This window comes from Nilaparvata lugens, chromosome 6 (assembly GCF_014356525.2).
Source record: "Nilaparvata lugens isolate BPH chromosome 6, ASM1435652v1, whole genome shotgun sequence".
NCBI lineage: Eukaryota > Metazoa > Arthropoda > Insecta > Hemiptera > Delphacidae > Nilaparvata > Nilaparvata lugens.
This window is the reverse complement of record NC_052509.1, coordinates 10,449,182-10,469,346: the sequence shown is the minus strand read 5'-3', so window position 1 is coordinate 10,469,346 and position 20,165 is coordinate 10,449,182. Positions and strand designations below refer to the sequence as shown.

General features: G+C 32.4%; 1 protein-coding gene across 2 annotated transcripts in view; it reads right to left on the bottom strand.

Annotated features, from left to right (window-relative positions):
• Positions 1-406: 406 nt before the first annotated feature.
• Positions 407-20,165, bottom strand: part of LOC111057929 (glutamine synthetase 2 cytoplasmic) — a 54,979-nt gene continuing 35,220 nt past the window's right edge. For both annotated transcript variants that reach the window (XM_039430081.1, XM_039430082.1), the window contains exons 2-8: positions 15,394-15,583; positions 12,376-12,537; positions 10,415-10,560; positions 8,068-8,196; positions 5,813-6,012; positions 4,719-4,858; positions 407-2,064 (exon numbers count right to left, since the gene is read on the bottom strand). In XM_039430081.1, coding sequence (XP_039286015.1) covers positions 1,916-2,064; positions 4,719-4,858; positions 5,813-6,012; positions 8,068-8,196; positions 10,415-10,560; positions 12,376-12,537; positions 15,394-15,574 — 1,107 coding nt within the window. In that variant the 5' untranslated portion in view covers positions 15,575-15,583 and the 3' untranslated portion in view covers positions 407-1,915. The remainder of the gene's footprint in view (positions 2,065-4,718; positions 4,859-5,812; positions 6,013-8,067; positions 8,197-10,414; positions 10,561-12,375; positions 12,538-15,393; positions 15,584-20,165) is intronic.

The following is a 20,165-nucleotide window of genomic DNA, read 5'->3' as shown; positions in this document are numbered from 1 at the left end:
CTTCTCCACACATCTGTGTAATCACTTGTCAGCTGATTTAAGATGAATTATTCTTTAGTCTGATTTTTACTCCAATATTGACGTATGAAGGAGGCTCCTTTCTCCTTTTATATTATCTTTGAAATGCAAAATTTCCAAAAACCTTGTATATACGTCGACGCGTAATTAAAAAAGGAACATACCTGTCAAATTTCATGAAAATCTATTAACGCGTTTCGCTGTAAATGAGCAACATATAAACATTTAAACAATCAAACATTTAAACATTAAGAGAAATGCCAAACCGTCGACTTGAATCTTAGACCTCACTTCGCTCGGTCAATAACAGTGGAGATGTAACTTATTTTGAACCAATAATGAAAATAAAGGAGAATGAGAGGAAAGGAGAAAATTTAAAACACAAACATGAGTTCAAAACAGTTTTATATACCCAAAAATTCCTACTCCTTTCTTGAAACATTAGTCGTATAATCGATAAAATATACATAAATATATATTCAATATAATTTCTGACCACTTAACAACAATAGATATATAATCACAAAATGCATATAGTTTCAATCGAATTGACTTGATATGATTCTCCTCAAAAGTCGATATTAAGTTTAACATAAATTTACAGAAGATGAACTTCTTTCCACACACTTCTACTAACTGATTTGATAATATTTTTCACAGTAACAGTCTTCCAATATTGTGCAACCAATTTATTTAGATTTAGGCTCCATGAACGGCATTCTCCTCATTTTTTGTGACAAAATTACATGAAAAGTCCCTCATTCCGATGCTTCAAAGCTACCCAATTATTAAAAACTTGAGTAGCCTTCTATTTTGTATAAAATTACAAATATTTTACTGTATTATGTAGCCTGCATACCATCAGTATATCCTGCACATCATTGTTGAATATCATATCATAGAATAAGAAATTAGAATACAGAAATTAATGAAGTCTTTACAAAAAATAGTAGGCCCAATTTCCTCTATGATTGAATTCATCTGCAAAGTGTTTCCCATTTATGTAGGCCTTTCCATTTCAATTTTTGTTTCTTTATAATTTTTATGTAAATAGTTACGAACACTTGAATCACAGAGCAAACAAATCATATTCATTCTTCTCACTTAAATGGAATGATAGAAGTTATTTCAACACCAAGTCTACAAAAAATATTGTAAGTAATCCACATAGAGTTATTACAATTGAAAAGTTACATTGAACTAGGATGCTACCAGAAACAAAGGTATATAGTAGATTGATTTCAGAGAGCCATCTTGGAACAAACTGATACAGTATATGAACATTTTTTATAGGAAATTATTAGATAAAAAAATGTATTAATAATTTCAAAACCAAGTGTTTTTGATCCGTTAGTTTGATTTCAATTGTAAACTAGCTGAAATCATATTTTTATGAAACTTTGTTATGAAAATTCATTCAATAAATAAATGAAGATATTTGTAAATGATTTATCAAGGCAAAACAATGATATGTTTTTTGATTCGGCGTAGTTTGATTTCAATAATTGTAAACTATATAAAATCAAATTTATATGAAAATTCATTCAATGAATGAGAAAATTGTGAATCATTTATCAAGGCAGAAACACTGATAAGTCTTTAATTCGGCGTAGTTTGATTTCAATTGTAAAGTAGTTAAAATCAAATTCAATGAATGAAAAATTCGTAAATTCTTTATTAAGGCAAAACACTGATATGTCTTTAATTCGGCGTAGGTAGTTTGATTTCAGTTGATAACCTGCTAAAATCAATATAGAATGTTAACACTAGTTATAATGTACACGTTTATTGTTAGTTCATATTTTTTTGTTGTATTTAGCTGTTCAGGCACTGTCTGGTGATTGTGTGATGTGTTTTATTTGATGTTTTGTTCGTTTGGAACAAAATGTTGTTTGATTTATTCGTTGAGACACACTGTGCGCACGATAACGTTGGCAACACTGTAAGGATCGCAGTTGGAGGCAGGTCGCCTGTCCTCCAGGTATCCTTTCTTCTCCTCCGCGCATCCTCGGGGGATACGGATACTGGCTGTCCTGTTGGCAACTCCTGTGGAACAAAATTGAGAATAAGGATTTAAAACTGATTCGATCAATGATTTGAAGTACCACACTGTAGAACTTGAATATCATACAATGGAAAAGACTTGAGATTATAAAATCAGGGTTAAAAAAGGCTAAAAGGTGAAATATTAAAAAAGGTAGATAAAAATAATCAATTATCAATTTATGAATGATAGAATGAAACAGTTTTTATTCTCAAAAAGGAACATGTTACAAACATTTAATTTTTTCCTATCTTTAGTTTTAAAAATAATTATTATAATAAACTTTCTTATTATTATTCTTTCAAATTTCATCATTATTCATAGTTTGTAATTTATTTAATTACTAGCTGGCCCGGCGAACTTCGTACTGCCAAATAGTTTAATGCATCTCATGGCAAATCTTAGCTGGATGCACACGTGAGGAGGCGCGATACGGAATTTTATTTATATAGATAATTTTTCAACTGCAATATAAATAATTTACTAAAAATCAATTTATTCTGAACACCGAAGACAGCACAATTATTCGAAACAAAGCAATGTCTTTAGAGCAAGTCTTTAACCTGAGGCCGCACTGCTGGATGGTTACACACAGAACAGTCATTTTGTTTTTAGTCGTGGTGTTTAGAATGAAATACATGAGCAGCACACACTCTTGTCTACTATATACCGACAGCTGTTGTATGACGCAATGATTATAACAGCTGATTTTCACTTCTGTGTGTGGCCAGCTCACAAATCTTCTCCCATAAGGATTACATGTAATCTTTGAAGGACCGTAGGAAAGAGTCCTGAAGTCGGATTATAAATTTGATAGGCCATAAACCTGGTCCTGAACATAACGAACACAACTAAAAAAATTATCAAATTCGGTGCACACATAAAAAAGTTATTGAATGTCAAAAGTTGAGGCTCGATATTTATTTATATAGATTGCTAATGTTTGCCTTCTGTCTGATAATTTGCGACTCCTCCCTGCACACGGACAAATCATCCAGGCAGGAGGAATTTATTCATGTAATTCATAACACTTTTATGTTTTGTAAATATGTAATATTTTATGAATAAATCAATTTGAATTCGAATTTGAATTGAAATGTAAACTTTACAATAATTTGAAAGAATATAGTACTCCTCACCTAGAACGAGTCTGTGTGTGAGGAGGGAATACAGATATTAAAATTATCTATAATAATAGAGAGCATAATCCGAAAGAGGGAAGCTAAGCTTAGCTTGTATACTATTCCTCTTTCAAATTTTAATGGTTGTAATGAAGTTCAAAAGATTATGTGTAGACTATTCCAAAAATGGACTGAATTGCATACTTTATATTTTTCAATATTCCAATAACCATTGTATGAACTTAAAACTGGTTGCATTGAACTTTAGATCGAATTATAAATAACATTTGATCATTTTAGAACATTTGATGCTACAAAAAATTCTTTAGCTGATGGTTATTAAGATATTACAATAATTTCTGTAATATTTCATGAAATTTACTGAATTGTGCACAGTGTGTGAATTATCTCAATACCATTGAAGTTCAAACTTGAAACCAGTTGCATTGAACTTCAAATCAAATTTTACATCGGCCTATATGGTGAGTCAAAATTCGAATTATCAAAAGAATTGACAATTTTAAGTAGGTAGTTTTATTTAATTACTTATAATGAATTAGTTTTCATACAATATAGATATATACCACAACATTACCTTTACAACAATTCAGAAATTAGACTTAGATAGACAAGGATAGCTCCCTCCTCACACACAGACTCGTTCTAGGAGAGGAGTACTATTCTTTGAAATCATTGTAAAGTTAGCATTTCAAATGTTTGTAACATGTTGCTTTTTGAGAATAAAAACTTTTTCATTCATTCATCATAGCAACACCAATATGTTAATCGAATAGAATAATTCTTCAATGTTCATCACGAACTATATACTATCAAATCACTTTTTTGTTATCAAAAAGAGCGACTAGCAGTCAAATTTCTTCAATAGAATGAATTTATTCACTTTCTGTGACAACGAGATCTTTGTCGGCAGATCCGCCATCCAGGTCTGACAACCAGGAAGAGGGCGGACCTGCAGAAGGATCTCGTTGTCACAGTTAGTGAATAAATTCATTCTATTGAAGAAATTTGACTGCTAGTCGCTCTTTTTAATAACAAAAAAGTGATTTAATCAAATACTAGCCATTATAACGGGGACCTCACTGTATATAGGTACGAGTACAATAAATCTTGAGATAATTATCATTTTCAAACGAAAATCCAAATTAAATGCTGTAATTCACCCAGAAGCATTCCTGACCGGCAATTAGGAGGTACTGGCATTTGAATCCCGGGCTAACAAATAATTTTTGATGACAGCTAGATGGAAACTCGATGAGCCATACTATTCAAAAATTATTAGAATAATTTCCCGGGCTGACAAATAATTTTTGAATAGTAGGTAGCGCTCATCGAATCTCCATCTAGATGTTTACCCTGTTGTCAATATTTGCAGTAGCAGAAGTCTTCGGTGTGAATTACAGCATTTAATTTAGATTTTCGTTTAATAATAATGATTAATTCATTAGCATTTGAATAATTGCAATATCTCAGTAATTTCCATCTGTAAATCTTGAGATGATATTTTATGATCTTACCAGCTGAGAAGTCGTGGATGGTTGACGTCTCGTGCTTGCCCGTGAGGCGCCTCTCGTTGTCCTTGCCTTCCTTGGGGTCGTACGCCTTGATGTGACGAATGTGCTGCTTCGACAGCTTGTCAATCGCCTTTTCGATTTCACTGCAAATCAATCAATCATGTCATCAATCAATCATAAGACAATCAATCATCAATATAATCAATCATCATCAATCACAATTATAAGACAATATTCAAAATAAATTACAAATGTATTTTCAGCTAGAATTTTGCTCAATTTGAAGAGATGATGAATATGATAGGTAATGCCGTAGAGAAATAGACCTATTCATATTGCTTTTGATAGTGGAAATATACAGAGCTCTTCACACTACTTGGAAATGACTAAGGATAGGTAGTGGCATATTGAGATGCTACCCGAGTCTACTAGATGAGTTAATATTATATGATATGGAGAATATTATATTAAATATAAGTTAATATTATATGGAACATCGAAACTAGTTGTTATAATTTGTGTTTTAATCTATTATTTTATATTATCAATTTCGAAAAAGGGTACTATAATTCTATTTTATAAATAAAAATAAGTAGCCCTGAAATTCATACATTTCCATAAATCAATTTATGAATGGAAAAATATTATTTGAAATAATCAATAATTAATAAAATTCAAAATGTATAATTTAATGAGTTTTCATTTTCATTCATTTGAAAATCAGAAAAAATATAGATAGAACAAATTCACATTCAAAATAAACGCAAACAATGTCAACAGCTGATTGGGATGGCTGCAAGATAATAAGCAAAGTATCAAGAGTATGCAAAGTACCTAATACTTTGCGCACTAGAGCGGAAAAGTGATTCTTTGCGTTCTGTAATCAGTGCAGGAATGGCCACTTTTCAAGGTAACTGTAGGAAAATAACTATTTCCTGAGAAATCTTTCTCATTTTGATAGCTTGATGATGTACAAATCGAAAAACTTTGAAAAATATCATTAGTAAAAAGTTTATTTTTAGCCTTTGCACAGCCTTAAATACGGTACTCTCATTGATAAATATGACAAATAATTGATGAATGAACAGCAAACTTACATGATTCCGTTCTCCTCGCGCATAGTTTTGGTGGAGAAGTTGCAGTGAGCCCCGGCTCCGTTCCAGTCGCCCTCCATGGGTTTGGGGTCCAAAGTCACCACCACCCCAAACTCCTCGGCCACCCTGTGCAGCAGGTAGCGAGCCACCCACAGCTGGTCTCCGATCTCGATGCCTTCGCAAGGGCCTACTTGGAATTCCCACTGCGATACGTCAATAACAAAAAATAGATTAATTTTGAGAATAATTAGATACTATAATTGATTTCAATAATAAACAGTTATTGATGATGATGATGATGATGATGATGATTATGATGTTCATGCTAATGACAGTTCATCTCTAGAGATCAAAATTTTGGACAGGAAAATTGCTGAGCAGAAAGAAAAAAAAGAAGAAGAAGAAGAAGAAGAAAAGAAGAAGAAGAAGAAGAAGAATAAGAAAAAGAAGACGAAGAAGAAGTTTGCAAATAAAACATGAAGATTTAAACATGCAAATTTCAGGAGGAAAGTGGTTGAGAAGATTATAAAAAAAAACTATGAAAACAGCAATAAATAGATCTACTGTATTCTACGAATTAATAATAATATTTTTTTTCCTTAAAAAAATACAATCAAGCAATTAAAACATAAAAAGTACAAAGTATCTACAACACAATAGGTTTATGAAAAAATTATGGAGTTTAATTCTATTGGAAATTAACCTACTCAACTATGGGAAACCCATGTACTAGAGTAGAATTATCACTGGAAAATCCCCCAAAAATCGTTCATACCATGAAAAACTGTGGAAGCATTATTCAAGAATCAGAGAAAGTTATTAGAGTGTATTCAAAAGTAATCACTCAATGAAGATACTCTCATCTTGTGCCCTATTGTAATTTGCAAAAATAAAGCACTCAATCTTGTTTTTTATCAAATTTTTTGACTTCTTTATGTGTAAAGGTTGATTTTGTGACGATATTAATAATTCTTGTGTTGTAATTTGACACTGTTCAGATGTATTTTGTGCATTTTGATGAATAAAGAAATTTTCAATTCCATTCAATCAAATAGTATTTATTTATTACATTCCACAATCACAATATCAAATTAATGATTGGGAGAGAATCAACAGGATAAACCCAAAACTGTTTCTTTCCCTAAATTTGATAAAATTGTCCAAATGAGGTTATGATAAAACACTTTTATAGAGATCACAAAAATTTACAGTCCAAATATACATATTATACTAAAAATTTTGTATCTGGGTTGATCAGAAAGATGAAACAAATGAAAATGCATTAATAAATAGTGTGTTAATATAAATTGCGGTTCGGATCCTTCGGAATGGATCAAGAAGTTATCATATTTTTATTTGTTGGAAAGTTAAATCTTTAAAATTCATTTCATAAGTGCTCTTTATTAAAATCATGATTTTTATTAAAAGCTCCTCTGCAATTATACAGCTCATCCTATACTATCAAACGAGCAATTTCTGTTTATATGTTTTTATGTTTATATATTATATATCTGTATGTGACCGGATCACGAGAACGGCTCTAACGATTCTCACGAAATTTAGAACAAAGTAGGTTTATGATAAATGGAAATTCGATTGCACTACCTTCAGGGATAACTCGCTGAAGGACATTAAAAGGATAAATACGTCCTTGTAAAAACAGCTGGAAATTTTGAAGTCAGTCTATACCGTAATGAAAAAGAGTGAGCGAGTGCATGTGTAGAATATTCCTCAGCTGATCTCACGAGAAGAATAATTATTCATCAAGAAAAACTTATTTTCTTTTTTTAGAAAACATGTTTACTTCAGAAAGTCCAAAATAGTAACTAGATGTTGTTAGTGTAGAATAGTACATACTATATTAGCAAATATTATAGCAAACATAGTATATCATTCTAAATCGAATTCATAGTATATATTTTTTTGTAATTGATGATGAAGTGTGAATAAATATTGTTATTTTGATGAGTGATAGTTGCTTAACCTAGATTTTTATTTGGATTGTAGTATAATTGAAAAGGGACAGTTTTGGGCATACGCCTGTTGTGCCTCCTCATATAACTGTAAAAATAATTGTACAACTGAGAAAATGAATAAATAAAAAAACATAAATTCAATCTTTCTACAAATTCTATGCTTTTTCACTCCAGAGCGAAGCTCAGTCCCCCGATATTTTGGTCCAATTTGCCATAACCTATGAAATATCTATTGGATGATTGCTCTAGATCTAGGAAGAAACTAGAAATATTTGAACTGACCTGCGATGGCATAACCTCAGCATTGGTTCCGGAGATGTTGATACCGGCATACAGACACGCCCTGTAGTGGGCCTCAACCACATCCCTGGCATACACCTTGTTGGCACCTACTCCGCAGTAGTACGGTCCCTGAAATTACATAAAAATTTAAATTAATACCAAATTCACTCATTAATTTTGCTGCTTCCATTGATTGAATTGTTAATCAACTCCTATAGCATACTAGCTTGAGAAATTATTTTTCGCCACACTGCACAGAAAGCAGCTGTTTTCCAGTCCCTACGTAGATCTGGAAGACATTGTTTGCAGACGACTCTCGTCTGACGTCAGAACAGGTTTACCCTTTCCGGCCGCTTTTTGAAAATTTTTGAAAATGTATTTGGACAACTGTGCCATATGGTGCATTGTGTTCAGGAGGGTGAGATCGGGAATTTTCACCCCACTTTGAGTACCCTACGACGTCTGGTTCGTGAGAAATAAGACATCAAAGTTTCCCCCCCCTCATAAAACATTCTTATTCAATTTATTATTCTTATATAGCTGATGCCAGAAAATTAGGCGGCTTCGTGGGTCACATGGTGTAACCTACTCACAGCTGATGCAATGCATCTATTTATTGCCAAGCTAGATGACAACTCTACTTGACAACTTCAGCTGTTGGAAGGCACAAGAGACCCACGAAATCGCCTAACTTTTTGGCATCAGCTATACCTGTAGTGTGGCGAAAAATATCGTACGCGACTCTCTCAGAAAGGTGTTTACGGTATTCGGATATCATATTCTATGAAACTATCCTCATACCATAAACACTAACTTTCTGTGCTTGTAGCGTAATATACTATTACAATAGTATACATTTTTATTTGTCCCTTAAATTACGGAAAATTGATAATACAAAAATTGGATCAACTAGGTATCTACTTTGAAGGATCATATATAATAAATCAACCCAATACTCGTGAACCAACTTTACACAGTAGAGTATGGTCCCTTGAAATTCTTACAAAACATTGAAAATTAATACTTAATTCACTTATTTTTCTGTAAGTATTGTTGTTCAACCTAAAGCCTCCAAACCTCGTGATTTAATTACTTGTTGGACTGATGTTTCTGCCATGTTATCAAGTATATCATATAATACCTATATAATATACTGAAGAATATATAACATACCAGTATGTTCAATAATGTAGAATAACAACAATAAACGCTTGAATCATAGCAACAGATTTTCTCTGTATCCTTATAAAAATAAATTAAAGAAATATGATAGTTATATTCAAGTAATTGAGCATTTCAAAAATAATATATTTTTCAGTTTGAAACGCTCGATTATTTCAATAAACTATAATATTTCTTCAATTTATTTTTATAAGGCTACAGAAAAAATCAGTTGCTATGGTTCAAGCGTTTATTTTTGTTATTCCAAATTATTGAACATACCTGAATAGTTACTTATGCCTATGGGAGCATATTCTATGAGAATAAAAGCCTATAAAATCATTATTATAGAAAAATATACGTCCCTACTGCCATACGTTTAATAATATACTTTGTAATAAATTACTTATGATGAATACTTCAAAATTGTTAATAATTGTTTATGGGAGAATTATTTCTCATTAAAATCTAGAGTTGTCATACCCCTTCAATCTAACTGTATTTCTCAAATCTCCAATGCAATAGTTATTTGTGCAACTAGTGCGCAAAGTGACAGTTTGCTGCACCGAAAGAAACGTTTACGCCCGAGCCGTGGGCGAGGGCGGAATGGTTTCTTGAGTGCAGCAGAGGAACTTTGCGCACGTATTTCACATTTAATTTTTTCTACAGTTACCATTGAATATGAAAAGTGGGTAATTATGGGTAAAATTGCCTGAAATCCATCAAATGTTTTTCGGTGTAATTTTATTATTAATAAGAACCTTAATTTATTGTCAAATTGAATAATGTAGTAGTGTTTGAATGAAGGGGCGGCTGTCACTCATGTCGCTGTCCTCGTTGTCCTTAATATTATTATAACGTGCACCTCACTATACCACAGTCACTGTTACCAACTTCATTTTGATTTTGCTGCACTGGTGTTCCATATAACCTATCAACTATTTTGCGTTGCCATGTTGCAAATCTGGAGTTCAGAAAAAATTTTCCCGCACTAGAGCGGAATAGTGAGTGATTCTTTGCGTTCTGTAATCAGTGCAGGAATGGCATCTTTTCAAGGTAACTGTGGGAAAAATCTATTATCATGGTTAATCATTTTTATTTCTTGTTGGGTTCTTATGACAGACTCTTCTAATTCTAATTATTCAATATCGTCTACGATATGGTTCTATGATTCATAAAAGTTCACCTGGGGTCCTGGGAATCCATTCCTAGGCCATCCAAAAGGTCTGCCTTCCATGTCCAGAAGTGTGTACTCCTGTTCAATGCCAAACCACGGCTTCTGAGCAGCTGCCTTGGTCATAGCCTCTAAGCAAGCGGCTCTGTGATTGGTCTCTGAAAACACCACAAAAACCATGTTCAATATTGAATAACAAGAAAGTTTTCTTTACAATTTTTTCCACCATTAATTCGAGTTCAAATCCTTCATTCAATAAAAATAAGCATATTAATTATAGGTTGATTCATTCTCATTCCATCATTGAGAGAAGTAGCACTGGATGGATATTAATAATAATTGGACATAATATATAGTATACAAACAAAAGTGAATTAATCGCCCATATGGAACTTTAGGGTATGTACCCTATAGTGAGGTTCACGTTATAATGACATTGTTTGATTAGCAATTGTATTGCTATCCTTGTCTATCATTCAACACAGCGGATAGTGCCATCTCTTTCTCGCTTTTCTCTGTAGCCAGATCGTTTTTTAACAATGTAGAATTATCAATAAATTAACAAAATATTTCATCTCAATTATGAAAATTCATTATGAAATTATTAAAAAATAAAATTTATTGCTTAATAAAATATAATTGATTATTTTAAACGAGAATGAACAGTTAATATTACATCAATAAACCTGTATCAGCTACCGTCTATAGAAGGCATTGACAGGACAGAGAATCGATTAAAGATTAGAGAATCTTTAATTTTTTTTTAAGAGAAGTGCACTCCAATAGGACTTATGCCTAGGTATGCCCATAATTATCTCGCTTTATGTTTTTGTCCTCTAGAGCAAAACATATAATTTTCATTAGTATTTTTTTTTATTTTGAATTTTTAGCTGTAGTACAATGTTTTGTAATAATATTATGTTGTGCAGAATGAATTATTTTTTTGAATTGAAAAAATCGGCAACGTTGTTCTCCTATCTTTCTCCACTGGCATTATAACGTGGACCTCACTATAGTTCACCTGCTGGTTGGTGGTGTAGCTGTTAGAATTTGAATTCTTACTACTACCTCCTATTTATCATATTATATTTTATTTTATTATGTGTCTGATTTGTTTCGATTTTGGTTCAGCTGTTGGTGATTATTTATTAAATATTTATTCAATTTTTATCTAATAATTCAATTTTATTTGATTTTAGTTCATCATCTGTTGGTTGGTGGTGTAGCTGTTAGAATTTGAATTTAAACTACTACCTCCTACTTATATATTATATTATATTTTATTTTATTATTTTGTCTGATTTCATTTTATTTTATTTTATTAATATCGGGGACCGAGCTTTGCTCTGGAGCACAAAAGCATGAAAAAAATTATTACGAAAGGAGATTATAATAACATTCATACAGAAATGTTTTATCTGATCACAGGAAATTGAGATTAAATCCCAGAGGAATGCAAAAATTTCCCTCAAAAAGGCCCAGTTGCACAAGAGCCGGTTGAATTTTAATCCTGATTAACTTCATGTGAACCAAATCAGAGAAGATCATTTAAAAAAGATGGATCTACTGGAATTAATCAGGATTGAAATTAACCCGGCTTTTTTGCAACCGGCACTAACTACCTGATTGAATGATTACAAAAGTTCAACAGCTGAGTCATAATTTTGACACAGTCCCACACACTTGAACTCGCTCACTCACTTCCATCACCAACAGACGACGAAATAATTATTATCAGCTGTTTTTCCAAGGATGAATAATAATTATCCTTTCAATGTCCTTCAGCGAGTTTTCCCAGGAATGAGACCCAGTGCAATCGAATCTTTATAAACCAACTACGGTATGTTCTGAATTTCGTGAGAATCGTTAGAGCCGTTTTCAAGATCCGGTGAATACAAACATATAAACATCTAAACAGAAGTTTCTCGTTTAATAGTATAGGATTTGTTTAATTTATTTTTATTTCAGTTTACCTGTTGGCTGATGGTTGTACTTGTATGTGTCACACATGATAAGTTTGTTGTTTCCTCTCTGGAAGGGGTCATTGTACATGGCAACTGGGTAGAGGTATGTGTCAGAGTTGCTGCCCTCCGATTGGTAGGTCGAACTGCCGTCGTAGTTCCAGATTGGCAGTTCTGTTTCAAACAAGAAAATCACAATGATTATACAATGAATGTTTAGGATTTATCAGCGTAGGAAAATGATTCTTTAAAGACATTCAATAAGTTGACGTCTCATCAAACATTTTGATATTCTCACATAGTTGTAATCTTTGAGATAAAAACATAGTGATAATCTTATATATTGTGATAATTCAATATATTCACATTTGTTGTGAACATGTTAGGTTTGTCGATGGATTCCAAGCTTAATTGGGGGGATCATGTAAACAAGATATCATTGAAATTGAGTAGGTCACTTTTTGCATTTAGAAATATTGTTTAAACGGGTGCCTAAAACAACAGCAAAAAGTGTCTACTATGCACTGATTGAATCCCACATTACTTATGGCATTGAATTATGGGGGAGTACCTCGAAGCAAAACATTCAAAGAATTTTTGTTCTGCAAAAGTCCGCAATAAGATACCTGGAAGGGCTCAAATTTCCACAGACATGTCGGGAGTCTTTTAGTAGCCTAAGTATTTTAACTGTTCCATCATTGTACATTTTCAAATCAATATTACATGTGAAGGATAGGTTGAATTCATTCCAAGTTAACTCAGATATTCATGGCTATAACACTAGAGGAAGGAATAACATTTCAGTTAAGAGACATAGGCTGAGTGTATTTGAGAAAACACCTACTTATAGGGGACAAAAGTTTTTTGCGAAACTTCCGGCTGATTTGAGAAGTATTGTTGAAGAAAAACAATTCAAAACAAAACTTTATTCTTTTCTCAGTGAGAAGGCTTTCTATGAGGTTGACGAATTCTTGTTAGAGTGAAAAAATTGTCATCTAAATTTAATGAATAATTGTTAAATGTTATTAGAATTTTATTTTAAGATTGATATTTTATGTTATTATGTTATTTATCTGTGACGTTTTTCAACTGTATTACATTGTTTTTGTTATACTTTTGTTGAGAATAAAATATTAAAATAAAATAAATAAAAAAATTTCAAGTTGAGCCACTATGTTCCATTCATACTCGAACTCCTTTTTTTATTGAGAAAGTAATTTGTAATTTAATAAAGGAGTAAATGCATTTCACTCCTGACAAGGAGATTCATTAGCCTATCACCAGTAAGAAAGTACTGTAAGTGTATAATCAATATTTACTTTGAAAAAAGTGTCTCAACTTCAACAGAAGAGTAATTATGAAGTGTTTCTCCATAGATATCCACATCAATCTTAATAGTTCAACATACCAGAAACACTTTAGGCACAAAGACAAGAGTAGACTACACAATCATGTGATAATCAAAGTGTAGTGAATTTTATTGGAATTTTCTCATTCCAATTTGATATTTTCAGTCATCACAAAATGAAGACAAAGTCAAGATTAGTGTAGACTACACAATTATGTAATAGCTACTCAAATTCAGATGAGTTTTATGACAATTTTTCAATCTCAATGAGTTGATAGTTTTACTCAACATAAAAAATTTATGACATCAATTTCATGTGTATGTGTAGACTACACGATCATTTATTAAATAGTTACTCACATTCTTATGCGTTTTATCTGAATTTATCAATCCTATACAAATTTACACAATCATTTATGCAATAGTTACTTACACTCTAATAAATGCATTATGGGAATTTATCAATCTCAATTTAATATTTTTACTTAGCCTACCAGAAACATATTTTGAGTCAGTCTTTATACTTTATTATTCTTTATTCTTGATTGATTCATACAATAAGTAGGCTACTCAATCAAAATGATATGGAGAGAAAAATAAGGCAACCTTGTGCTATTTCTCTCCCAAATTTAGATAAGGTTACACAAAGTCCGAAATAGGTTAAGTCTTAGGCTCAACTCACACTACTTACGCGACTCAGGTCGAGAAGAGACTTGACTCTAGTCGAGAGCATGTGTTTCCAAATGGTGACACTCAGACCAGTCGATTCTAGTCTCCGCGACTGTCACCATTTGAAAACACATGCTCTCGACTAGAGTCGAGTCTCTTCTCGACCTGAGTCGCGTAAGTGTGAGTTGAGCCTTTTATAGTTCTTCACTTCAGAAAATTTTCAGTCCTCAATTATTTTTACACATTTCAAATTTAGATGCTTCAAAACCAAACATAGAAGTAAATATTTCACATTATTATCACTGGAATAGGAAATATTCACATATTAAAGAAATTATTCTGAAGGGCCAAAAAAGTCAAATCTGAACTACAAACAGTAGCCTAATTATCACTTACATAGTGATGCGTTCTATAAAATAGTTTTTGAATCATAATTCAATATTTCCATTCATCAGAGACATTTTTTGACACAAAGTCAAATGTAAACTACAAACATGTAATTATCACTTAAACTTTAGTAAGTTTCATAGCAGATTTTAAAGGTTGAAATTCAATATTTTCACTCACCAGGAACACTTTTTTTGACACAAAGTCAAATGTAAACCATCACTTGTAATTTTCATTAAAACTTTAGTGTGTTTAATTGAAATTTTTGAGATTGAAATTCAATATTTTTACTCACCAGAAACACTTTTTTGACACAAAGTCAAATGTAAACTATCACTTGTAATTATCACTTAAACTTTAGTGTGTTTAAAATTCAATATTTTTACTCAACAGAAATACTCTTTTGACACAAAGTCAAATGTAAACTATCATTTGTAATTTTTACTTAAACTTTAGAGTGTTTAATTGCAATTTTTGAGATTGAAATTCAATATTTCCACTCACCAGAAACACTTTTTTGACACAAATTCAAATGTAAACTACAAACATGTAGGCCTAATTATCACTTGAACTTTAAGTAGGTCTTATAGCAATTTTTAAGGTTAATATTCAATATTTCCACTTACCAGAAACACTCTTTGGCACAAAATCTAGAGTCCTTGTCTTGGCTCGAATGCCCTCTCCGGTGCCATCAATCCATATGTAGGTGGCCTGCACTTTGTTCTCAGGCTGAGGCAACGACAAGAACTTGTCCAGAACTGTCTTGTTCAGTTTGTAGTTGGGAGAGTTCTCCAGAATTCCCGACATTTTCAATTACTGCAACAGACAGCAAAATAAAAATCAATTCCTGTGTTCACCTTCAAACGTTTCAAAACGTTATCCACTTAATTTGTTCTAGAATAACTACTCAAAATACATTTTGAGAGTTATCCAGTATTTCTTACTGCTACAGACAGGAAATAGAAATCAATTATTTGAGTGTTTACCTCCAAAAGTTTCAAGAGGTTATCCACTTCCGTTTCAGAATAATTCAGAATGAATTTTTATTGTGATGAATTCAGTGGGATTCAATTTAATATGTCAGCATTGGTTCAATGGAAAGTATTGACGTTATGAAAGAAGGATCAGTGAAAGTTGAAAGTGAATTCCACTACAAAAACAATAGTATGATCATCTTCAAAGAAGACAAGCCAGGTGGTTTCAGCTGATTTTTTTCCATATGATTTCAATTGAACAAAATTTAGTTTAATTTTTCTCATCAAGCAAGGAATGTGGACAAAAGCAGAGCTTCCGGTTAAACTAAAGCCTTTTAAATTTTAATAATTATTAAATTCCAAGTAGGCCTGAGGTGAATGATTCGTCTCTTGACAGGACTTTCAATGAAATATTCAAATCTAATAACCAAATTCCATCAAAACCCGTCGTGATAACAGTCTCCAAACCTCCTCAACCTATTTGCATCACCGGAATGACCAAACCCATTAAAATACCACCAACTTCCTCTTTTCAAAAGCCGGCGCGCGCCAGTTTTGAAATTGGCGCCGAATTATTTAGCGCGCAATCTAACAGGGCTGCCAACTTGACTGACTTTTGTGTGTGCACTTTTCAACCCTTCTCTATTGAGTTTTGAGTGGCGCCTGCTGTTTGGCTTTGAATTTTGCATGACGAATGACTTGAGAGTGGAGGGAGAAAAACGCTTGCAGCTAAACGATAAGGGAGAATCACGAAGAAGAAGAAGAAGAAGAAGAAGAAGAAGAAGAAGAAGAGAAGAAGAAGAAGAAGAAGAAGAAGAAGAAGAAGAAGGTGGAGGAGAAGGAAGAGAAGCAGGAGAAAAAGAAGAAAACCAAGTGACAAGAGGGGAAAAAGTTATGGTTTTCAATTGTTTTCATTCCCCCTTTTTCTTTAGTGAGGAGTTTTGCTAGAAATATTCGCATAAAACTGTCGCAGTATTCCTCATAAATAGCATCATTACTTCTTGTTAAATCAATGATGACAATTCAGTGTGAATCTTACTATATTCTAGAAAGTAGAAAGCAAACAAATTTCTGTCTCTCTCTTTCTCAAACTCATGCTCACTCTCTCTCTTTCTGTCTGTCACTCCATCTCTCTCCCATATCTCTCTCACACCCTCTCTCCCACGCACTAACTCTCTCTCTTTCTGTCTGTCACTCCATCTCTCTCACTCACTCTCATGAAAATTGGTTTCTTTGACAGAAATTATGAATAAACAATGCGAGAGAAACGGAAACAGGTTGATTATTGAGTGTCACGCAACTGTCAGCGATGTTCAAATGGGAAGCATTACTGTTGTCCCATAAGGAATACTGACAGATTGTAGTGAATATCAGGCAGCAATATAGTAAAATCGTAGTTTATTCAATAAGTCGGCCAAAATTCATGAATGGAGTATCAAATAGCTCTGAAATTATTCGTGGTTCGCAACTAATATTCTGTAATTTACTGAAAATGGTCTCATTTGAATAATTTGAATTTGATTCGATGGAAATTGTGATATCGCAACTATAGTGAGGTCCACGTTATAATGGCAGTGAAGAAAGATAGGAGAACAACGTTTCCGATCCTCTGTCTTGTCAATGTCTTCTATAGACGGTAGCTGATACAGGTTTATTGATATAATATTAACTGTTCATTCTCGTTTAAAATAATCAATTATATTTTATTAAGCAAGAAATTATATTTTTTAATAATTTCATTATGAATTAAGATGAAATATTTTGTTAATCAATTATAAATTCTACATTGTTTAAAGACGATCTGGCAACAGAGCAAAGCAAGGAAGAGATAGCGCTATCCGCTGTGTTGAATGTTAGACAAGGATAGCAATACCATTGCTAATCAAACACTGCCGTTATAACGTGGACCTCACTATAGTCTAATATTTTGTAAATTACTGGAAACGGACTAATTTGAATAATATGAATTTTATTTGATTGAGATGGTGGCGTTGGTTTAATTTGTTGGTGATTTATGCGGATGATGAAGAAATAGTGATTAACTGAGGAGGATAATATTGATGAATTTATTGTCTGAAATAGGCGCACAGAATATTTCTTCATTATCGTATTTACCTTTCATTGATAGAATACTATTTTTGGACAAGATTTAATGAACGATTAGAACAGACTAAAGACTATATTGTAATTGTCACTGATAATCACGACACTTACTTATTTGTTAGATTTATCTCAAGTATCTAATTTTTCATAGTAAGGGAGACAACTATTAAACGAGCAATTTCTGTTTATATGTTTAGATGTTTAGATGTTTAGATGGTTTTATGTTTATATATATATATATATAATATATATATATATTATATATATATATATATATATACAGGATCTCGAAAACGGCTCTAACGATTCTCACGAAATTTGGAACAAAGTAGGTTTATGATATGAAAATTCGATTGCACTATGTCTCAACCCTGGGATAACTCACTGAAGGACATTAAAAGGATAAATACGTTCGTATTATAGTGAATAAAGTGAGTGACTTAATAAAGTGAGTGAACGAGTGCATGTGTGGGATCATTCAGCTGATCTCACGAGAAGAAAAATTCAGCAAGAGAAACTTATTTTCGTTTATTTTTTTTAGAAAACATGTTTACTTCAGAAAGTCCAAAATAATAACTAGATGCTGTTAGTGTAGAATACTACATAGTATATCAACAAATATTGTAGCAAACATACCGGTAGTATATCATTCTAAATCGAATTCATAGTATATCTATTTGTAATATTGATGATGTGTTTGTTTTTTGAAGTGTGAATAAATTGTCATTTTGATGAGTGATAGTAGCTCTACCTAGATTTTGATTTGGACTGTAGTATAAATTTGAAAAGGGACAGTTTTGGGCATGTTGTGCCTCCTCATATAACTGTAAAAATAATTGTACGACTGAGAAAATGAATAAATAAATATAAACTATAAATTCAATCTTTTGTTACAAATTTTCTATGCTTTTACACTCCAGAGCAAAGCTCGGTCCCCCAATATTACTGTATAATCGACCATAACCAAATAAAACTTTTTTGGAAAAAATCAAATAACAAAAATTATTGTAGCAACTAAAGAGCACACCCTTTGGTATTCCATCACGTTCACGCTTTCAAACTCGTAACGCATTGATTATTGCGTGACGCGGTGCGTGATGTAAAGTGCGTCTATGTCACGAACTACGCACTGGAAGGGTTATGATTTGGGTGAGGGCAAGGAGAAGGAAGAGAAAAAAGGGAGAAACGCAGGGATTGTTAGACAAAGAAATCCTCCCTCTTCCACAGTCACTTTAACTATATTAGTAGCACAGATTGATGAGGGAACACAATGTGCGTTATTACCTGTGGTTATATATAATTTTTTATACTAGATGTAGGTAGTTTTTAGTTGACTGTGGTTTGGGAATTCACGGCCTGTTAACAGACAAGACAGCAAGGCCTATTTGTCTACTCTCCTTTTATAAGCAAGACTTTCAATCTATAAGCTCATAGGTCGATGTATCTTATAGACCAGCGCTCGCCGAATAGATTTTGGTGGATCGTAGCTCTTGAAAATGATTTTTCTTTGTTTATCAATTTTATTTGGTTCATAATTCACAATAATTATTAGAATTCAGGACTACTCAATAATACGATTCCTCAACATTGTTTTCATTCCAACTTGATTCAGTTTTACAATTACTAAGTTTCAGCCCAACATTAACTATTTCCAGTAATTATTATTAAACGAAAATGGAGACAAGGAAATTTGGAGAAACAGAAAAAATTTGGAGACAAGGATGAGGTGGTTTGGGCATGTACAGCGACGGGAGGAGGATTATGTTGGACGAAGAGTGCAGGATTTGGTTTTGGATGGTGTGAGAGGACGAGGTAGACCTATGATGAGGTGGGGAGATAGAATAGCGGCTGACTTGCTGGAGAGTGGTTGGAGGAGAGAGGAAGCATTGGATAGGGCTTTGATTCATTCAAATCTTCAACATTTCTATTCTATCAACAAATAATATTAAATATCACACCATAAAATTCATCTATCTGTCAAATGATTCACTTTTTCTCTCCTTCATTCTCATAATTTATTATTTATTCAATTTCCATGAAAGAGATCTGTTTGTTTTTGGAGTAGTGAAGTTACGAAATATGAAATTGATCAAATGATATCTGTCAAATGATTCACTCTTTCTCTCCTTCATCCTCATAATTTATTATATTTTATTGTATTTTCATGAAAGAGATTTTCTTCTTTCTTTGGAGTCGTAAAGTTACGAAATATTAAATTGATATCACCTTCAACAACTTACTTCAATATGTTGTAAAAATATAATTTTTGAATTCTCCTCTCTCATAATAATTATTTAATATTCAATAATATATTTACTGTC